The sequence below is a fragment of the Rattus rattus genome, chromosome 8 (assembly GCF_011064425.1).
Source record: "Rattus rattus isolate New Zealand chromosome 8, Rrattus_CSIRO_v1, whole genome shotgun sequence".
NCBI classification, from domain to species: domain Eukaryota; kingdom Metazoa; phylum Chordata; class Mammalia; order Rodentia; family Muridae; genus Rattus; species Rattus rattus.
This window is the reverse complement of record NC_046161.1, coordinates 38977859-38999997: the sequence shown is the minus strand read 5'-3', so window position 1 is coordinate 38999997 and position 22139 is coordinate 38977859. Positions and strand designations below refer to the sequence as shown.

The window sequence follows — 22139 nt, the reverse complement described above, 5'->3', positions numbered from 1 at the left end:
CTCAAGACAAAATACACCTGAAACTCGGGATCTTCCAGTCTCTTGTTTCCTGAGGTTTTTCTTCTTTACTCTCTACCAGCTGAACAAACCCTTGCTGTCCAGGTCTGTTTGTACATACAGCACTGCCCACTACCCTTGCTGGACTGGACCAGTGTTTGCTTGGTAACTTTCCCAGACCTCCCTTGTCTCCACCCTCTGGAGAAATCTCAAGACTCACACTGACACCTTCAGCTTCTCCCAGAGCGGCAGTTTTTTGGGCCTCAGTTAACACCAGAACTGGATCTCTCTGGCTCTGCTATCCCCACCCTACCCAATCAATCTCCTCTCTCTCATCCTTACTAACCAAAGCCCTTTCGATCTTTGGGGGTTTTCCTACATATCAGGGCAATTTTAGAACTCATGGCCCTCCTAGGGAAACTCCTACCTCCAGGATGCAGACACATGTACAGGAACCCTGTGCTTCAGACAGGGGAGTTCCAGAGTCATACTCCCCTGCAGCTAACTAAGCTGCCAGGACCCAGCCAGAGCATCCCCCTTTAGGCCTGAGGGCCAGCTCCCCATCCTGAAAAACCTGTCTGGGGGCCCTCCCTGAGGCTACAGTGCCCAAGGGGCAAGTTGGACTGGATTCCCAGCAGCCCCTCCCACTCCAAGACAAAAATCAGTCACCCTGGGGCAGGGCCTCATTGGCCCCAGGAAGCTCCAGCCTGCCTGAAGCTGTCCCAGGATCCAGTTCCCAGCACAGTATGGCATCCACACTGCCTGTCCAGACCTTGCGCCTGTTTCTGATTCTGCTGGCTGTCCTGGCTCCGGGGGCTGCAGGTCTCTATTTCTGGTGGGAGGGAGGAGGGTTTCAGAGTTCTAGACTGAGAGCATTGTCTCTCCCAGGGCTCTCAACGAGAGCTTTGGTCTAGCTGGCTGGGGTTGAGAGTTACTTGTGGTAGGGATCAGGTGACAGATTCCTGGGCTTCTTCCAGATCTAGGAGTAGAGAAATACGGGGAAGGGTCCAAGGTTTGTGTGGGTTGGGCGAGACTGGGGACTGACTGGATGCCAAAGTCTAGTCCAGTTCCCAAGCACTGCGGCGGCGTACCCACCATCTGCAGCTCAAGCCTGCCATCTGGCGGTCATATCCATACGGTCCTGTTCTGTCTCGGCACCCTTTGCAATGATCACCCATCCACCCCACCCCACCCCACACCCCCAGCTCTGAGTTAAGAGAGGGCTAACTCTTTCTGGTTTTCCTCTTGGCTCTCTAACAGACTTCAACATCTCAAGCCTCTCTGGTCTGCTGTCCCCAGCGCTAACAGAAAGCCTGCTAATTGCCTTGCCCCCCTGTCACCTCACCGGAGGTAATGCCACACTGATGGTCCGGCGAGCCAATGACAGCAAAGGTAGGCCTCCCTTGTACCCATTTATTCTCCTCATCTCAACTCCTCTTAACGACACCCAAAAGCTGACCGTTTTACAAGAGTGGACTGCTAGAAAACTGATCTTGCCTTTCACTCCAATTTCCCATCAGTGGTTAAGTCGGGCTTTGTGGTGCCTCCGTGCCGTGGGCGCAGGGAGCTTGTGAGCGTGGTGGACAGCGGGGCAGGCTTCACCGTCACAAGGCTCAGCGCATATCAGGTGACAAACCTCACACCAGGAACCAAATACTAGTAGGTACCAAGGGACACCCGTGGGGGTGGACACAGAAAGGGGAGCGGAGGTGGGGTGAGAGTAGGGAGTTGCTGGTAAGCATGGGTTAGGGAGGGTGCAGCTAAAGGGTATGAAATGTGAACCTCCACCCCAGGAGGGCACAGATGGGAGGCTAACTGGAAGATGGAGGCTGGAACCCCTCCTCCCACGTGCCAGATACCTACTGGGGGTCTCTGCTTTCTCTCAACTCCCACCTCTAAAGCATATCCTACCGAGTACAGAAGGGGATGTCCACTGAGTCCAGTCCAGAGACTCCCATGTCCACGCTTCCCCGTAAGTAAAATGCCTACCTCTCACACCTCAGTGGCCACACACTTCCTTGAACTCCGGCTCTATCCCCCAGAGCAAGTTACCTAAACTGTTTTCAGAGCTCTCACTCTCTCTCCTGCAGTGTTTGGTATGGTCACCTCCTGTTCATTCATCTGCTGAACTAAAGGTTCCTTGTGCAGAGGGACGAGGTCCTATTAGATCTCCTTGGTGGCTCCCAAGCACTGCTGGGAGGGAGGTCCATGTTGGCTTGACCGGTTGGCTGGATAACTAGTTGAACTGATGCTGGTGGCTGGATTAAGCTGCAAACCACAGGGTGGCTAGGGACCCCCCCTCAACTCACAAAGGTTTCCCTATCTTCTTCTGACAGGAAGAAACATGGAGTCTATCGGGTTAGGAATGGCCCGGACAGGAGGCATGGTGGTCATCACAGTGCTGCTGTCTGTGGCCATGTTCCTGTTGGTCGTGGGACTTATCATTGCCCTGGCACTGGGTGCCCACAAATGAAGGCTCTCCTGCAGCCTAGGCTCTTCCAAACAGGCAGCAGTCACCGGCTTCTCCTCCCTCTCCCTGCCCTCTTCACTGAGTCCATTCCTGACAGTACCCCTCTCTCTGCTTCCAACACTCCCTGCCAGCCCCCCACCCCCCGAAGTCCCACCAAAGCTGATTTTTCTCTTAACTGTACTTAATTCTCACAATAAAGGCTGACCCACGACCTGTGTCGTTGATGGTGTCTGTGCGAGTCACCGCTTTAGCGGGTTCCCTTATGCATATATCTAAAACATCAAGGTCAATGGCATATGCATGTCATTCTCTCTAGCCCCAAACCCTGAAGGTGACTTCCCAGGCGGGAGGCAAGCAGGGGCAGAGACAATGACAGCACTCCAAGCCCCAGAGCTAAGTTGTGGGTTCTGCCCTCAAAAGATGATCCAAGCAGGACTCTGAGTTAGGCAGGGGGTAGACGCTGGATCGCCATGTGAGGGTGTGGCAGAGACACTGACAGAGCTTAGGGAAGTGCTAGAGAAAACATAGACGCCTGGGTAAAGAACGTGCTACCAAGAGCTGAGATGGAAGCCCCCTGCAGGAGGGGGGACAAGGGTAACACTGGTAATCAGGCAGGGATGTCACCCTCGTCCATATTTAAAATTTAGTTTTGTTCTATGAAAGTTTTATTTATTTGGGGTTTTGTTTGTTTGTTTGTTTGTTTGTTTGAGACAGGGTTTCTCTGTGTAGCTCTGGCTGACCTGGAACTCTCTGTAGACCAGGCTGGCCTCAAATTCACAGAGATCCACTTGGCTCTGCCTCCTGAGTGCTGCCACCACCACCCAACTAAATGTTTTATTTTTCTCTCTCACGTGTGGGTGTGTGTGGGCATGCCTGTGCACATAGTATGTTAAATACATTGCGGACAACTTTTGGGAGTCCATTCACTCCCTCCACATAGGTCCCAGGGATCAGACTCGGGTTTTTGGGTTTTCACCACACACAGTTACCCACTGAGACATCTCCCTGGCCTACCTCCTCGTTTTTGTCCTCACCAAGATGTATTCCTGGTGAGAAGCAGTGATCTTTTTCTTTGCTTGTAGGGTGAAAACCCCAGTCTACAAGGTGATCTTAGGGCCAGGTTTGAAACACACAGCTTCCTCTCAGCTTTTCCCACCATGCCTCAGTAGCCTGCTTTCTTTCTTGCCACAGGGCCTTTGCACAGAGGATTCCGTGTGCCTAGACTGCCCTGTGACTGCTCTCAGGCCCTCCTGTTTTCATAGCTCATTGCCCCTTTCCCAGGGAAGTGTCTAACCTTCATCAACCCCTTCCTTCCCTCCACCCTCTGATTCCTGTCCTGCCCCACAGTGTTACATACACAGACTCACAGTTGTGGGTGTGATGACTCAGTTGTCCCCTCCTCCAGACTGCAAGTTCCCTGAGACCAACTACTTTGATCTTAGGGACCTAAAATACCTGGTTCTTTAGAGCTGAGGACACAGTAGATACTCAGTAAATCTGTTGGTTTCAACTCTTGGGAGGTTGAGGAGTATTGCCCAAGTTCAAGGCCAGCCTGGACTATATAGTGAATTCCAGAACAGCCTGGGCTACAGAGAGAGACCCTATCCCTTATACTTTTTGGTTGTGAGCCTAGCCTTTAACGGCTGAGCCCAAGAGACCCTATCTCAAAAACAGAACAAATACAGAGGGAGGTGAGACAGTTCGGCAGAAAAGGCTCCTGCCAGCGAGTCCAAGGACCTGAGTTCAATCCCCAGAACCCACATGAAGTTGCAAGAAGAAAACTGAACCCACAAAGATGTCCTCAGACTTCCACACATGCACTGTGGCATGAAAGTTTCAACCACCATGCATGTACATACACACACACACACACACACACACACACACACACACACACACATACACACACACACACACAAAACCTACTTAAAAAATAGACTGGAGGGGAAGGGGGATGGGAGAGGGGGAAAGGGGGATAACATTTAAAATGTAAATATGTAAAATATCCAATTTAAAAAAAGACTGGGGGGTTGGGGATTTAGCTCCTAGGAAGCGCAATCCCCAGCTCCGAAAAAAAAAGAACCAAAAAATAAAAATTAAAAAAAAAAATTTAAAAAAAACCTGGGGCTGGAGAGATAGCTTAGTGGTTAAGAGCACTGACTGCTCTTCCAGAGGTCCTGAGTTCAAATCCCAACAACCGCATGGTGGCTTACAACCATCTGTAATGAGATCTGATGCCCTCTTCTGGTATGTCTGAAGACAGCTACAGTGTACTTATATATAATAAATAAATAAATCTTTAAAAAAAAAGACAACTGAGGGGCTGAAACAAACAAACAAAAATCAGACTAGAAGGTTGGCTCAGTGGTTAAGATTACTGACTGCTCTTCCAGAGAGCCTGGTGCAATCAATTCCTAGCACCTACATGGGGGTTCATAACCATTGATTACTCCAGTTCCAGGGAACGTGATGCCCTCTTCTGGTATGTGCTGGTACTGCATGCACACAGGTGCCCAGGTAGACAGATAGAGGCAAAACACCTGGGTGTATAAAATGAAAATAAGTAAATCTAGAAAAAAAAAAAGTAAATCTTATAAAAGGGGGCGGGAGGGGAGAGCTGGAGAGATGGCTCAGTGGTTAAGAGCACTGACTCTTCTAGAGGTCCTGAGTTCAAATCCCAGCACCACATGGTGGCTCACAGTCATCTGTAATGGGATCCAATGCCCTCTGCTGGTGTGTCTGAAGACAGAGACAGTGTATGCATAAATAATAAACAAACAAACAAACAAATCTTAAAACAAAAAACCAAAAAAACAGGAGGCAGAGACAGGTCATCCAGAGCTACATAGTTTCAGGCCAGCCAGGGCTTTATAGAGAGGCCCTGCCTCAAAACAAACAAATAAACAAACAGACAAACAAACAAACAGGGGCTGGGAAGATGACTCTGTGGATAAGAGCACTTGTTGCTCTTACAGAGAACCCACGGTTGGTTCCCAGCACTCACCTCACTGTAACTCCAGTGCAGGAAATCCATAGCCCATTTCTGGCCAACACTCAGGCCCTCACGCATCCACACAAAATGAAATAATTCAACAAAACTTGAAAAGACATTTTATTTTGAATCCCCTGGGTTAGCATTCCCTCAGGCTCTGCCCCACAGTTACCTGGCAAGAGCTGTTTGCCCCCTCCTCTCTCACATCTTATTCTCTTGCTCTCTGCCCCTTCTCTCCCTGCCCCTTCTCCCTCTCTCCCTGTCCCCCTTCCCCTCTCTCTCCATGTGTTGCTGGCCAACTTCTCCTCTTCTCTGTCTCTTTCTCTCTCTCTCTGTCTCTACTCCCTCAAATCCCCTCCCCATGCCCTAAATAAACTATTTTATACTATGTCCGTTGTATGGCTGGTACCTCAGGGGGAAGGAATGCCTCAACATGGGCCCACAGAGGCACCCCCTTCCACCTCACTATACCTCATCTCTATCAAACATTTCCTGACTCTCTCTTTTTGATAAAGCTCAACACCTTGTATGTCTGTGGTGGAGAGAGAAATGGTAGGTGCTCATGAGTGCAGGTGACATGGAAGCCAGAAGGTGTTAGGTTCAGGTCCCCTTAATCAGAAGTTACAGGTGGTCCTCGAACTCAGAACTCAGGTCCTCTGGAAGAGGAGCAGAGCTGGCTTTTAACCTCTGAGCCATCTCTCTAGCCTCACTTCCTGCCCTTCCTTTCCACCCGGCTAGACAAAGTCCTTGTATAACAGCCCTGACTGTCCTGGAATATACTCTGTAGACCAGGCTGGCCTCAAACTCTAAGATCTGCTTGCTTCTGCCTCCGAGGGCTGGAATTAAAGGCATGTGCCACCACTGCCCAGCTCCCCCCTTAAAGACAAGGTCTCAATGTGTAGTTCCAGCTCATCTAGAAATCACTGTATAGGTCATATTGGCCTCAAACTCACAGAGTTCTGCCTATATTTGCCTTCAGTTCTGGGACTAAACACATGCATTGCCATGTCTAGTATTAAATAAAAATTCGTAACATTTTTAAAATTTAAAACAAAAACCAGCCTGGCAGTGGTGGTGCATGCCTTTAATCCCAGCACTCAGGAGGCAGAGGCAGGTGGATCTCTTGAGGCAAACCTGTTTTACAGAGTGAGATCCAAGACAGCCAGGGCTACACAGAAAAACTCTGTCTTGAAAAAAACGACGGGGTTGGGGATTTGGCTCAGTGGTGGCGCTTACCTAGGAAGCACTGCAAGGCCCTGGGTTTGGTCCCCAGCCCCAGAAAAAAAAAACAAAAAAAAAAAAAAAAAAACCCAACAAATTACTTAATTGCTTTTAGAATCTTTATATGAATGTTGTGGTTTGAATGAGAATGGCTCCCATTGGCTCATATATTTGAATACTTGGTGGAACTGTTTTGGGAAGGACTGGGAGGTGTGGCCTTGTTGGGGGAGGTGTGTCACGACGGGGTGAGCTTCAACATTTTTTTTTTTAAAGATTTATTTAATGTATATAAGTACACTGTCACTGTCTTCAGATACACCAGAAGAGGGCATTAGATCCCATTACAGATGGTTGTGAGCCACCATGTGGTTGCTGGGATTTGAACTCAGGACCTCTGGAAGAGCAGTCAGTGCTCTTAACCACTGAGCCATCTCTCCAGCCCAAAGCTTCAACATTTCAAAAGCCCATGCCAGGCCCAGTCTCTCTGTCTCTCTGTCTCTCTGTCTCTGTCTCTCTCTGTGTCTCTGTCTGTCTGTCTCTCTGTCTCTCTCTGTCTCTCTCTCTCTTTGCCTCCAACTTTCAGCTAAAATATAGCTCTGAGCTACTACTATGAGCCACACCTGACTGCTGCCACACGTCCTGAGGTGATGAACATGGGCTCACCCTCTGAAACTGTAAGGAAGCCTCCCATTAATACGTTCTAATGTAATGAGGACAATGAATGAAAAATTAACACCCTGTATGAAATGCACAATTACAATAGCACAGACGGTGTTGTTAGGAGAATTGTTAGGTCTTGCAGAGGACCTGGTTCAATTCCTAACATCCATATGGTATCTCACAACTGTTATAAGATCCAAAATCCCATTGGCGGTGGTGACCCACATCTTTAATTCCAATACTCCGGGCAGAGGCAAATCTTGTTTCTCAGAAAAAGAACCAAACTAACAAAAACAACAAACAGAGCTTTACATTACAATTCATAACAATAGCAATGGAAATAATTTCATGGTGGGGGGGGTCTCCACAAAGGAGAGGAACTGCTTTAAAAGGTTGCAGCCCTAAGAAGGTTGAGACCTGCTGGGCTAGAAGCATCTGAAGTGTGAGCTTCGATTGAGACAACACTTCCATAAACAGACTGTAGGCAAGCCTGTAGGGGATTTTCTTAATTAGTGGTTGATGTAGGAGGGCTCAGCCCATTGTGGGTGTGGCTACCCCTAGGCTAAGGATCCTAGGTTCTGTCAGAAAGCAGGCTGAGAAAACCCTGAGGAGCCAGCCAGTAAGCAGCATGGCCTCTCATTAGCTCATTTTTTTTTTTCCCAAAGGTAGGAATCCCCTCTGTTCCTTATCAAAACAGTTTAACAGCAAATGTAGATAATAAACTTTTTATTTAGACATATACGTTATCTTCCGTGGGGATATTCTATCTCACCCCTTCTAATGAAAAAGGGCAAATTTTTATATTAATCTTATCCAAAGACTAGACTAACTTAACAGTGACAGACAGAGAAAGCAGAGCCCCTAGGGTAGGGAGTAGAAAAGTTCCACTCCTAAGCACATTTAAACTTCCTACCAGTGCAGAGACACCTGCTGCCGCTTCAGCATTAACTCCTGACTAGCAAGTCTCCCAGTACACGTCAGGGAAGTCCCAACACGTATTTTAAATAAATTGTTCTCATTAGCTTTTTTTTTTTTTTTTGAGCTGGGGACCGAACCCAGGGCCTTGCACTTGCTAGGCGGCTCTACCACTGAGCTGAATCCCAACCCTTCTCATTAGCTCTTGCACCAAGGTTCCTCACTGGGACTCTGACTCTGGGTCTGTAAGCCAAATAAACCCTTCCCTCCACAACTTGCTTTGGTTATTGTGTTTCGTCACAGCAATGGTAATCCCAAGGCAGCTATTTTAGCCCCATGGTATAACTCCAACCTGGGCTAAATGAGACTTCAAAGTAAGGGAAGGAAATATTAGCCGGGGGAGATGGGTCGGCGGGTGAGCATATCTGTTCTGCGGACATGAGGATCTGAGTTTGAATTCTCATTAAAAGGAAAACCAAACAAACAAATCATGATCCCTGCGCTTAGGAGGCGGAACAAGGAGATCTCTGTAAGTGTGAGGCCAGCCTGGTCTACATAGTGAGTACCAGGCCAGCCAGGGCTACATAGTGAGACCCTATCTCAAAAAAAAAAAAAAAAAAAAAAAAAAAAAAAAAAAAGCGATCATGACCACACATACTGTAAGCCTCAGTGTTGGGGGCAGAGAGATCCAGGGAACTTGCTGGCCAGCCGAGCTAGCCAAACATCAGTGTGAGATCCTGTCTTAAAGGAACAGCGTGTCCTCCAACTTGCACAACACATACCATATCCTACACAAAGTAAGAGAAGTAAATAAAAGCGGGGTGTACTGAATGATGGGAGGGGAACAGAGAGTGGAGGTGGAGGCCAAACTGGTCAGAGAGTCTGTGTCCTGAGGAAGTGACGTTTTGGAGCTTGGCTTCCTGTGGTAGCAGGAGCACTGTACTAGCAAGCGAACCACTGCACGTACAAGCACCACATCAGGGGCTCCGACTCATATAGGGTCCGAATGGAGATGGCCCTCCCCTGAGTTTAGAATGTTTAGAGATGACCAGTATACATGACATAGGATTTACTACAGTTATATTTATCGTTCTGGTTTTCCCTCTTTGGCTTCTCGTGGTGGTGGTGGTGTTGGTACTGGGAGGAACTCCAGAGTGTCCCGAATTCTAGGCTCTACCGCTAAGCCCCGCCCACTGGCATTATGTACCTAGACATTGTTCTGTGACCTTGGCTGTAACCAGCTTGACAGCAATGAGTATATTCTAAAGAGAAACTTGTGCCCCTTTGTCTATCAGACTTGGAACCCAGGGCTGGCCAGGAGGAGAGCCTTATCTTCAGAGAAACATCTACAGCTAGTCAGACACCCTGTAAGAGACTGGAGTTCAGGCAATGATGGATCAGTGGTGCACGGGACCACACCTTGACTGGGACTCCTAGACTGTCTTTGTATTAGAGCCCTACAGAAGGACATAACCCTCGCCATCATTTTAGAATAGTGAAGATGAACCCTGGAGGAGATCCACTAGATCTTTCCAGATGTGCCTACGTTGAATACATCTCTTTTTTCTACTTTTCTCTATTAATTTAGCTTTTTAAATTGGCTCCTGGAAGAAGGGTGGCTGAGTCTGGCTGGTCAGGGCTGCCAGAGATCTGACCCCCTGCTATGTTGTCATTACTCTTCCTCTACTGGTTTTTCCTCACCTCAGATTGGCAGTGAAAAGCAGAAAAAGGCTTAGCAGGGTGCCCAGGAAGTCGAGGAAGGCCTGGGCAACAGAAAAGGCCCCTTCTCAAAAACAAAACAAAACAGTTGGTTTTGTTTTTTGTTTAGTTTTGTTTTTCCTGAGCCCGGGCCTCACTTTTGTAGCCCTGGCTGTCTGGGAACTCACTAAGTAGACCAGGCTGGCCTGTTCCACACCATGAGTATGATGATAAAGACACGTCCCCGGGCCTCTGCCTCTTAAGAGCTGGGATTAAAGATGTACAGCAGTAACTGTGATCCAGTAATGGGTTATAGTTCACCTTAAAAGGCAAGAATCAAGGCTGGAGGTCTAGCTCAGTGCTTTGAAACTTACTACAAGGCCCAGGGATCAATCTCCAGCATCACAGCCCAACAGCAAGCAAGAAATGAAAAATCAGAAGGTCATAGTGACTCATGCTTTTTGTATGTTGTTTCTTTTTTTTTTTTTTTTTTTTTTTAGATGGAGGGTCTTTCTCCCTCTGTTTTAGAACTCACTGTGTAGATACACCAGGCTGGCCTTGAACTCACAGAGTTCCAATTGCCTCTGCTTCCCAAGTGCTGGGAATAAAGGTGTGTACCACCAATGCCCAGAGTGACTCACCCCTTTCATCCCAGCACTTGAGAGACAGAGAAAGGCAATGTCTAAGTTCAGGATAGCCAGGGATACACAGTGAGGCTCTGTCTCAAAAGCAAAAAACATCGTTGGGACAAATGGTGAAATTTGAGTAAGATCTTTAAATTAAATAGAGAATTGAGTCAATGTTAAATTTCCTGGTTTTTAGGGCTGGAGAGATGGCTCAGAGGTAAAGAGCACTTGGCTATTCAATCACGAGGACAGGAATTCAGGTTTCAGTAGCCCACAATTAGTATGTGGCTCCAGCTCCTAGGGATAAGGGTCCCTTCCAGCCTTCAAGGGTATCCTCACGCATGTTACATGCATGCACACAGACACCTGTGTATAGACATGTCTTTAAAATTCAGACAGGAGCAGGGTATAATAATGCACACCTTAATTCTAGCAGTGGGCAGGTCTCTGTGAGTTTGAGGCCAGCCTGGTCTACATGGTGAGATCCTGTCTTGGAAGGAAGGAAAGAAAGAAGGAAGGGAAGGAGGTAAGGAGGGAGGGAGGAAGAAAGACAGATAGACAGACAGACAGGAAGACAGATAGTTCCAACTCCTGATTTTGTCTATGTAAGCTAATATCTGTTTTTAGGAAATACTAAGGTGTTTCTAGGTAAAAGGATATTCTGTTGACAAATTACTAAATAACTCATTATAAATGATATACTTTTAAGGGCTGGAGATGTAACTCAGTGGTAAAGCAGTTGCCTGGCTTACCTAAGGCCCTGGATTCTATTCCCATCATTGATCAGCCATCAGTTAATTAAAGAAAACCAGAACAGGGAATTGGATGTGGCAGTATACACCTTTAATCCCAGCACCCTAGGGGCAGAGGCAGGTGGATCTATTTGAATTTGAGGCCAGCCTGGTCTACATTGGGAATTCCTGGATAGAGAGACGGTGTCTCAAACAAAGAAAAAGAAGAGAGAAGAAAAGAAAGGAAAATATCTACTGAGGACTTGTAAGATGAACCAGTGGATAAAGGCACTTGCCCCCAAATATGACAATCTGAGTTTATCCCTGGGACCCAATGATTGAAGATGAGAACCAACTGCCCCAGGTTGTCCCCCGACATCCTCACTAGCACCATGGCACGCTCACATGCATACACACCCATAAAATAAATGGACTGTAACATATATGTAAAAGCGTGTATAAGGAGCTGAGCATGATGGTACATACCTGTAATCTTTTTTAAAATGATTTACTTTGAATTTTACGAGCAGGGGTTGGGGATTTAGCTCAGTGGTAAAGCGCTTGCCTAGCAAGCACAAGGCCCTAGGTTCGGTCCCCAGCTCCAGAAAAAAAAAAAAAATAAGGTCGAATTTTACGAGCATTGGTCATTTTGTCTCTGTGTGTGTTCATATAAGTGTGTTGAATCCCCTGGAATAGGAGTTACAAACAGTGTGAGCTGTCATGTGGGTGCTGGGACTTGAACTGGGATCGTCTAGGAATAGTAGCAGCCAGCGCTCTTCACCACCGAGCCATCTCTCCAGCCCTGCAAGTCTGGAATCTTGGGAAGTACATGAAAGAAGCTCGAGATTTCCCAGCTACTCTCCGTACACAGAGTTCAAAGTCCAGCTGCTACGAGCCTATTTTCAACAAACTGAAAAGAAATATATGTGTATACGTGCATATGTACAGAGACACTTACGGGCTGAGATATTATAGTTGCACGGTACAACACTTGCCTAGCACGTACCAGGCCCATCCGTTCCTGGAACTGAGAAAAATAAACGGATAAATGAATAAAAGGTTAATAAGGATGTAAAGTAGAGGGGTTGGGGATTTAGCTCAGTGGTAGAGCGCTTGCCTAGCAAGCGCAAGGCCCTGGGTTTGGTCCCCAGCTCCGGAAAAAAGGAAAAAAAAAAAAAAAGGATGTAAAGTAGATAGCTGTAAAATTTTTTCTGTAAATTTGAAGTTAAAAACAAAAAAATTTAAACCAGTTTGCTACTTAATTTAATCTCTGCTCTACTACCTACTGAGTCATCCTGTTTTTTTCCTCTTCATTCATTTATTTGCTTCTGTTCTTTTATAGTTTATGTTTTTGAGACAAGATTTCTGTGTATAGCCTCCTGAAACTAACTCTGTAGGCCTTGAACTCACAGAGATCTGCCTGCCTCTGCCTCCAGAGCGCTGGGATTAAAGGCCTGAATTGCGCCCACACTCCCTGCTCCTTTTTTTTTTTTTTTTTTTTGCCTTAAAAAAAAAAACAGGGGTGGGGATTTAGCTCAGCGGTAGGCGCTTGCCTAGCATCCACAAGGCCCTGGGGTCGGTCCCAGCTCGAAAAAAAAGAAAAAGAAAAAAAAAAAAAAAAAAAAAGACCTTTGCTGGTCTAGCAACCTGCACCACCACGCCCCCGCATTTAAACTCCTCCTCCATCCCCTCCATTCCCTAGCCCACCCATCCAGAGATCCTCCCCCTCGAGCCCAGTTTGCTTGGGTAGTTTAGGGTAACCTTGAATTTGTGCTTCCGCCAAGCGTAATTGATTCTAGGAATGTAGCTCGAAATCTGTTTTTAGGGGGTGTGGGCTTCGAACTTGCTCGACAGGCACTCAAGCAGCTGAGCCACATCCGCAGGCGCAGGAAAACCTGGTGAGCGCGAGCTGGGTGGATCCTGAGGCAATCCGGAGTGTCTGCAGGGGCGCTGCGCTCCTGACCGTTCCCACCCGCGACTCCCCGCGGTTTGAGGACGCACTTTCCACGCAAGCGAGTCTCTCCGCCTCTTGCACCCCGCACTACTCGTCTCCTCTATCCTTAAAAGTGGACCCCAAAATCCAGGACCGGGACTTCTGGGCCAGCCTCCATGGCCAGGTCCCGGGCTTGTTGGACTGGGATATGGGCAATGAGTGCTTCTTGTCCTTCACCACGTCACACCTGTCGGAGGCCGAGCAGAAACGTGAGTGGGGCTGTGGGGGAGGGGCGCGTGGGTGGCTGCGGCATCGAGTGAGCGGACCGCCTCTGGCTTCCCAGGCTCGCCACTTCACTGGGATCAGGGTCTCGAACCCTACGCAGGCGTGTGTGTGGCCCTACCGCAACTGAGTTTCCAGAGTCCACATATTGTGGGCTACAGCTTATATCCCATCACCCCCAGAACATTCCTAGACCTCTTCTGAGCTTTGGCGCTTGCGCATGAGAACTTGGCATTCCGCAGGCTTTATTTTTCGGTGTGAAAACAATCACTGTCCTCTTTGGGGAGGTAATCCTTGCGTCTTTGGTTGTTGCTATTTATGTTTTTGTTTTGAAGCCCAGGTTTGCCTCAAGTCTTAACAGTTGACCTACTGGTGCTCTAGGCATGGGCCACCATCCCGGGATGCTAGCCCACCTCTCGTTTTATCTGTAGTACAAGATGGAGTTAATAGTGCCAACAGGATGGTGGGCCTGTTCTTTCCTCGTCCTTAAACCGAAAGTTCAAGTTTTAGGTGATCGCTCTTGCTTTTTTTTTTTTTTTTCTTTTTTTCGGAGCTGGGGACCAAACTCACTCTTGCTTTTAAAGTGTGTTGTTTGTTTTTTGTTTTTTTCCAGAGCAGGGTCGTTGGGTTAACGTTACTCTCCCCACTTTAGTTAGTCAGCTCTGTCATTTCCACGTCCACATATAAATGTCTTATTCTTCAGAAGCTGAGACTGGAGTGATTGAGCCCAGGAGTTCTAGACCAGCCTAAAGGTGTCTTGTGCAAGGCCCTACTCTTTGTTTCTGGATACGTTTGTGTTTTGTTTTGTTTTGAGACAGGTTCTCACACTTGAAGCATTGGGTTGGGTCCAGAACTCTAGATCAGGCTGGAGTTCCTGGCTTGGGGCTGTTTATTTAAACAGGAACAGTAGACAGATGTCAGGGCATGGGGTTCTGGGGAGAAGTGTGATTGGTGACACGTGTTGAGCGGCTTTGGTACATGGTTAGAATTTAAGAGTGACAACAGTTGGACCAAGGCTGAATCCAGTGTAGAGACTGAGGAAACAGATAACCATCCCCAAGAAGACAGCCCAGTATAAAAACAGTGGTAGAGCCTACAGAACCCGGCTGATACGGTGTTACAAGGACTGAGACTGAGAGATGGGCAGGAGGGTCTGGAGCTCAGGGTTATCCTTGGCTTCAGCAGGACTCAAGGGCTGCTTGGACTAGAAACTATTGCCCTCCCCTTCCCCAAATGAAGGAATAAAGGGGGGGGGTCAACAAGGGAAATGGGGTAAATCTGATCAAATACATTGTTGTGTGTTTGTGTGTGTGTGTGTGTGTGTGTGTGTGTGTGAGAGAGAGAGAGAGAGAGAGAGAGAGAGAGAGAGAGAGAGAGAATGCCGTAACATTTTCATTTGTTGTTTTGAGACCAGATCTCACTGTATGACAGAGATCTTATCATAGGACACACGTGAAAGTCAGGACATCCTATAGGAGTCTGCTCATTCTATTTTGAGGTTAAACTCAAATTGGCAGGCCAGACAGCAAGCCCTGTGACTGGCTGAACCATCTCATAGGCTCCAATAGGCTTTTACATCCTCTAAAGGTGCTGTATAATCTTTGCATTCCAATGTAATCCTTCCACCTCAGACTCCCAAGGGCTGGGACTATATAACCCTATACAAACCCCCTTGGCTTTACTATGTTTTTATGTCCGTCAAAATTGTCATATATGTTTTTGTGCCCCAAATTCACAATCTTCCTGCTCTTGACTCCTACTACTGGGGTTACAGGTGTGTGCCCTTACAGACAGGTTTATCAATCAAAGTTGTTGTGCCTCTTTTTTTGTTTGTTTGTTGCTTGGTTCTTCAAGACAGGGTTTCTTGGTGTGTGATGTATCCCTGGCAATCCTGGAACTGGCCTTGAACTCAGAGATCCACCAGCCTCTGCCTCCCGAGTGCTCGGATTAAAGCCCTGCACCACCATACTGGATAAATCAAATATTTTGCTTTAAATTTTTTTTTCTTTTTTTTTTTTTTGGAGCTGGGGACAAAACCCAGGGCCTTGCGCTGGCTAAACAAGGGCCCTACCACTGAGCTAAATCCCCAATTTTAACACAATCCAATCCAAATATACATCAACTGGACACTCACATACCATGGGATGATGTTCGTAAAGCCATAAAACCTTCGAAGCTGGACACAGTATTAAACCAGCAGTCAGAGGCAGACGAGTCTATGAGTTCAATGCCAGCCTGGTCTATATAGCAAGTTATAGGCCAACCAGGATTACATGGCGAGACACCCCGCTCCATCTCAATACAGTCTTACACAATATTTTGTCTCTGTTTTGTGGTTGAAGATCGAACCCAGGCGGGTGCCATCTCAAACAAGGGCTTTTTCTGATGAACTGACCCTAGCCCTAAGTCATCTTCTTTCCATAACAAAAACATGGGGACCAGGCGAGTGGCTCTGTGGTTAAAGAGCACTTAACTATGAGGTTCTGATTTCAAATCCCCAGCACGTGCCTCAAAAATTAGGCATGACTTTCTGTGCCTGGACCCCAGCATTTAAGAGTGGAGGGCACAAGGGTTGGGGATTTAGCTCAGTGGTAGAGTGCTTGCTAGGCAAGCGCAAGGCCCTGGGTTCGGTCCCAAGCTCTGAAAAAAAGAACAAAACAAACAAACAAACAAAAGAGTGGAGGGCACTTCTGGTTCAGTGATAGACCTTCCTTAAAAAACCAAACCCCCCCCCAAAAAAAACAAAAACAAAACTAGGGGCAGCTAGATGCTTAGCAGGAAAAGGTTTGTGCCACCTGAGTCTCATATAGTGACAGAGAGAGCCAGCCCCTTCAAATTAACTGTAATTTAAAGATAGATATATATACGATATATATATCTATCTTATATCATTCATATATATATATATATATATATGCACTCATACAGGTGCCTGCATACACAATCCATACATATTGGTGTTCTGCCACTCACAGAGATGCTTCCACAACAAACATGCATACTCCATATACACACATATGTAGGTGCCCAAAAACATACATGCTCTATGCCCACACACACATAAACCCACAATAAAGACAGTAAAGGCAGACAAGATGGCTTGGCAGGTAAAAGGGTCCGAGGTCAAACCAGATGACCTCAGTGTGGTCACCAGAGCGCCCATGAGGGGAGAGAATGGACTCTCGGCAAGCTGCCTTCTGACTTCCACCACTGCTTGCTGGCATGTGCCCTCCAACATCCACACAAGTAAATAGAACAGCATATTTACAAAGAAATCTTGCCAGGTGTGTCGGTACATGACTTTAAGACCTCCCCCGCCAACCCTCTAAAGAGAAAGAACAAAAGATTTTGTGAATGAAGACACTGCAGTTTAAACCCCGCAGTGGGGGCACATGCCTTTAATCCCAGCACTCGGGAGGCAGAAGCAGGTGGTTCTCTTGAGTTCGAGGACAGCCTGGTCTACAGAGGGAGTACCAGGACAGCCAGGGCTGCACAGAGAGACCCAGTCTTGAGAAAGAAAGAAAACCCCAAAACACTGCAGTTTGTAATGGGAATTCTTACCAGGCTCCTTGGCAGTGTGGTGTATGCTGTGCCTGCGTTTGTTTGCTCTGTTGTCTTGATGAATTAGGTGTTTTGTTTTGTTTTCTTCCTTCCATCCTTCCGTCCTTTCTTTCTTTATGGTCTTTGGAGACAGGATTTCTCTGTAACCCTGGCTGTCCTAGAATTGGCTCTGTAGACCAGGCTAGCCTGGAACTCAGAGATCTGCTTGCCTCTGCCTCCTGAGTGCTGGGAATAAAGGTGTGAGCTACCGCTGCCTGGCTGGTTTTATTATTATTGTTATTACTACTACTACTACTACTACTACTACTATTACTACTACTACTACTACTACTACTACTACTACTACTACTACTAGTGTATTTAATACAGGGCCTCTCTACGTAGCTTTAGTTGTCCTGGAACTCCAATAGAGATCTTTCTGCCTCTGCCTCTGCCTCTGCCTCTGCCTCCTAAATACCGAGATTAAAGGCACAGGCCACCATGCCTGGCTGTTGTCTTTGTTCTAATTTGGTTCTATAGATTGAAATCATGCCCAAGTGCTCTGAGCCATCTTCTCAACCAAGGAATTTATTTTTGGGTATTATTTGCATGTGCAGAGACCTTTAACTGATGGCCATAAGTCACCATCTGTAAATCCAAGGCTCTCACATCTACCTACAGACAGGAACGCCACTGACTGTGACTTCTACTTTCAGCCATAACGACTGTCTAAGGGAGTAACACACCGTTTACTAAGGTCAGGCTAAATAACGAATGACACTTCCGAGGAGGGGCTGAAGGAGAGGGCTGAACAGTGCCTGATGTGCCGCCATCTTGCTGGCCCAAGCAAATGCGATTTAATTAAAAATATGCTAGTCTGTAATTCTGGGAGGCTGAGGCAGGGGTATAGCAAGTTTGAGGCCAGCCTGAGATGTCAGGAGGAAAAGGAACAGAGGGGAGAGGGTGGAGGAGGGTGTAGGAAGAGGAGCAGGAGAGAGAGGAGATAACTGAGTTTAAAGTACTTGTCAACAACATCCAGTCTGCAGCTCTGCCTTAGAGCTAGCAGAGAAGTCCGATACGTAGCCAGATTTGGAAGCCTTGGATTTATGGATGGTAACTCACAGCCATGGGCATGAGATTGTTCAAGGATAGTATAGTATGTGTGGAGTATGAAAAGAATGCAGGAAACTTGAGGTCAGAGGTGACGAACACCAGTCCCTATATATAACCTCATACTACCTGGGCTTACCCCAAGAGATCTTCAAGGCCGCAGATCCTGGGGTAACAGTGGGAATTTCAGAATATCTTGACTCTCTTTTTGCCAGTTGCCAAATACAGATTCCAAAGAACCGAACCACCGAAACTGCCTTTCCTGACTCTTTCTCTCTCTCTCTCGGGCAGTTGCCCTATACAGACTCCGAATCGTTGAACCACCAAAACTGCCTTTGGAAAAAATACCCAACCCTGATAAAGATGGTAAGTAGTGAGTTCTGTGGACAGAATTCTATCTTCTGAACCTTACTCCCCAAAGCCAGCGAACTATGAGACATCTCCCATTCCCCTGCCCAGGCCCAGACATTAAGCCCAATCTGTGGATGTGGGTGAACCCAAACATCGTGTATCCTCCTGGCAAGCTGGAGGTCACGGTCAAAAAGGAAGACCCGTCGAGCGCACCGCCTGCCTCCCAGTCAGCCCTGAAAGAGGAAGACAGCTGTTCAGAAGCCTCGGAGATACCAGCACAGCAGCTGCCGCCTCCTTCTCGCAAGCAGAAGAGGAAGCAGAAGGAGAAACACATTGCCTCTTCCCCTAGCATCTGGGAGGAGGTATGGATGGGTGGGCACAGGGTTGAAACATCAGCAGCCGGGTGTCTGAGGGCCAATAAAAGATGAATGCGTGGGGTTGGGGATTTAGCTCAGTGGTAGAGCGCTTGCCTAGGAAGCGCAAGGCCCTGGGTTTGGTTCCCAGCTCCGAAAAAAAGAACCAAAAAAAAAAAAAAAAAGATGAACACGTGTAGACCTGACCTGTACCCTTGGGCTGGGGAGAAGGAGCCTAGACTGCTCCCCTATCTGCCACTGCACATTGGAGCTGAGGCCGAGGAGTCAGGATCAGATCCTACTCTGTGCCCCTCTAGCCTACAGAAGAGGAGGAGGCCAAGGACCGTGATGACAGCTTCTCTGTGGCTCTCCCATCCCTTTCCACAAGGGCCCCACTCCAGAATCGGTGGAGGCTCCGGCAAGCCATCAGCCCAGAGGGGCGGCTCTGGTCCCGCCCCCCTCTTCATTACTTCCACCTCATTGCCTTGGCACTCAGAAACAGTCCTCCCTGTGGCCTCAGCGTGCAGCAGATCTACAACTTCACTCGGTAGGTGCCCAGGGGGCCCTGGAAGGAGGGGAAGGGGAGGGTCAGGGTTTAATAACTTCCAACCTGGCCCTAGGCTGCTGACTGTTTTCCCTTCTGGTTTTATTTCCCTAGGCAAATGTATGCCTACCCTACGTTCAAGAACATAACCACTCCCACCCCTTCACCCCTTAAAATTCAGCCTTCCCTCACATACCAATTCTCCTGTCCCCAAAAGATTAGCCAGAATAGAACCCAGTATCCCCAACACCTCCCACTCTCTGCCCCTTAGACTGCCCTGCCCCGCACAGAACCCTGTAACCTCCAAGGGTCAAGGAAGCCTCACTGAGAAGTTGTATTGTATGTGTGCGTATGTGTTATCATTGAAATTAGGACCTCTTTTTTTTTTTTTTTTTTTTTTTTTTTTTTTTGAACAAGGACTCACTTTGCGGCTCGGGCTGGCCTGAGTCTTACTTTATGCTAGCCTTGAACTCAGAGACCTACTTGCCACTGCCTCCCAGGTGACAGGGTTTCTGTGTGTAGCCGTGGCTGTTTTAGAACTGACTGTGTAAACCAGGTTGCCTTCAGCATCAGAGATTGACCTCCTCTGCCTCTTTGGTGTGGTGGGTTGGTGGAACTAGGGGTGTGCTGCTCCTGGGTGGTAGAATTAGGGGTCTTGCGGGCCACAACCAGCTAACATTTTGCTTTGATAGTCGTGCATGAGTGTGAGGCCTTCCCTGGTATTAGTCAAAGAGCCCGGTGTCTCAGGTTATTTTTTTTCTTGGGTGATTTAATTCTGTTATTGGTTCTGCTTTGTTCCTGCCTTCAAAATCCCCAGCCCTCGAGGGAGGGGCAAAAATGAGCCCGAAGTTGGGGGCAGTAAACTAGCCTTAGAAGAATTCCTCAGCCTAGCATGGTGGCACAGGCCTGTGATCCCAGCACTCAGGATTCAGAGGTAGGAAGAAGGCCACGGGTTTAAGGTCACCCGCAGCTACCCAGTGAGTTCAAGGTCCATCTGGGCTACATTAGACTGTCTCAAGGACTGAAAATGAAAAAAGCTGAGTTGTGGTTCGTCCAGCAAAATGCAACTCCAGACCCGTCTGTCCTGTTTTACCCTGAGAGGAAGCTGAGACTCCTGGCCCTGGGGAAGAACAAGAACCACAGTGCATCCTCTTCAGAGGCCCCATGCCTTTCTTTACTCTTCCTCCCTGTCCACAGAGAGCACTTCCCCTTTTTCCGGACAGCTCCAGAAGCCTGGAAGAATACGGTTCGTCACAATCTCTGTTTCCGAGACAGCTTTGAGAAAGTGCCGGTCAGTAAGCAGGGGGAGGCCAGCACTCGGCCTCGATCCTGCCTCTGGAAGTTGACGGAGGAGGGACACCGCCGCTTTTCAGAGGAGGCCCGCACCCTGGCTTCCACTCGGCTGCAGAGTATCCAGCAGTGCATGAGCCAGCCAGGTGTGAAGCCTTGTCCAGTGCATGAGCCCAGGGGTGGGGGACCTGAGGCCCAGACCCTAGGCTAGATGTGCCTCCCTCAATCAGACTCTAAAGACATCTAAAGGGAGAACAGGAGTGATGAGTTTGTGAGTGAGAGTGAGAGTTTGCGTACAAGGAATAGGGAAACAGGTTGCTGCAGGCTCTGCTCACAGCCCAGAATCCGGGCCCAATGGCGTTCGAGCTGGGTAAAAAGTATGAGGGCTTATCTGCTAAGAGGATTCTACCGTAGCGAGCAGAAAGGCTTCAAAAGAGGTAGCGTTGGACCCTTAAGCTCCGTGAGATAGTATAGCAGACCCGGGACAGCAGGTCAAGATTGCAAGCTCCTCTGAACTCTCTTACAGATGTGATGCCCTTCCTCTTTGACCTTCAAGAATAAGAATCAGCCATGCCCTATTAAAGATTCCTTCAGCAACACCTGTGTCTGTGTGCGTGCGTGTGATCTCTGAGGATGGGGCTAAACGGGGAGTGGGATTCAGCTCCAAGAATGAAAGTAGAGGGTTGGAAGCTGGCAGGTGGTAGGTAGGTAGGTAGTAGGTAGGTAGGTAGTAGGTAGGTAGGTAGTAGGTAGGTAGGTAGGTTTCTCCATGGATGAAATGAACCAATAGAAGCTGCATCTGAAGTATAAAGAGGGCTGGAGAGATGGCTCAGTGGTTAAGAGCACTGACTGCTCTTCCAGAGGTCCTGAGTTCAATTCCCAGCACCACATGGTGGCTCACAACCATGTATAGTGGGATCTGATGCCCTCTTCTGGTGTGTCTGAAGACAGCTACAGTGTATTCACATATCTATAAAGATAGGTTTGTTGCAAGGCAGCTTTTGGGTGAGTTCACTGATCTCACAGGTGAAGGTTGGGGAAGTCATACATCTGGGCTAAAAGCAAAGGGGTTTTTACTGGCTAGGGCTGGGATTGTATCCATATAAGGTAAAGAGGGTGAACTGGGTGGGTAGCTGGGAATGTGGAGAAAGGGAGAGATGACATGTTAGCCCAGAGTTTTCTTGTAGCAGAGTTGAGGGAAGAGCAATTGGGACTTCTTAGCTTGGGCAGAGGGTAAGCAGGGGTTCCAATCAAACATCCCAGCCTCTTTGGGTATAAGGGCACTGATTGAGATCTGACTACTTCCTGCTGAAGAGGAGGGATGGGAGAGATGGGAGATGGTGGGCCCATGAGGGAGCAAGGGAGGTATGAGTGTAGAAGCAAATGCGTGTGCGCGCATACACACATTTTTTTTTTCTATTCTTTT

The 22139-nt window shown here is 47.8% G+C and overlaps 2 protein-coding genes across 2 annotated transcripts; both read left to right on the top strand.

Annotated features, from left to right (window-relative positions):
* The first annotated feature begins 1204 nt into the window (after positions 1-1204).
* Positions 1205-2678, top strand: Upk2 (uroplakin 2). The gene is made up of 4 exons (XM_032910242.1): positions 1205-1389; positions 1518-1656; positions 1899-1969; positions 2334-2678. The coding sequence occupies exons 1-4, from the start codon at positions 1362-1364 to the stop codon at positions 2468-2470; spliced, it is 375 nt and encodes a 124-aa protein (XP_032766133.1). The 5' UTR covers positions 1205-1361; the 3' UTR covers positions 2471-2678.
* A 6221-nt stretch (positions 2679-8899) lies between these two features.
* On the top strand, positions 8900-21312 carry Foxr1 (forkhead box R1). The gene is made up of 7 exons (XM_032911458.1): positions 8900-8914; positions 13194-13512; positions 18467-18541; positions 18635-18888; positions 19197-19426; positions 20621-20859; positions 21240-21312. Exons 1-7 carry the CDS (start codon positions 8900-8902, stop codon positions 21272-21274), a joined length of 1167 nt encoding a protein of 388 aa, XP_032767349.1. The 3' UTR covers positions 21275-21312.
* Positions 21313-22139: the final 827 nt, after the last annotated feature.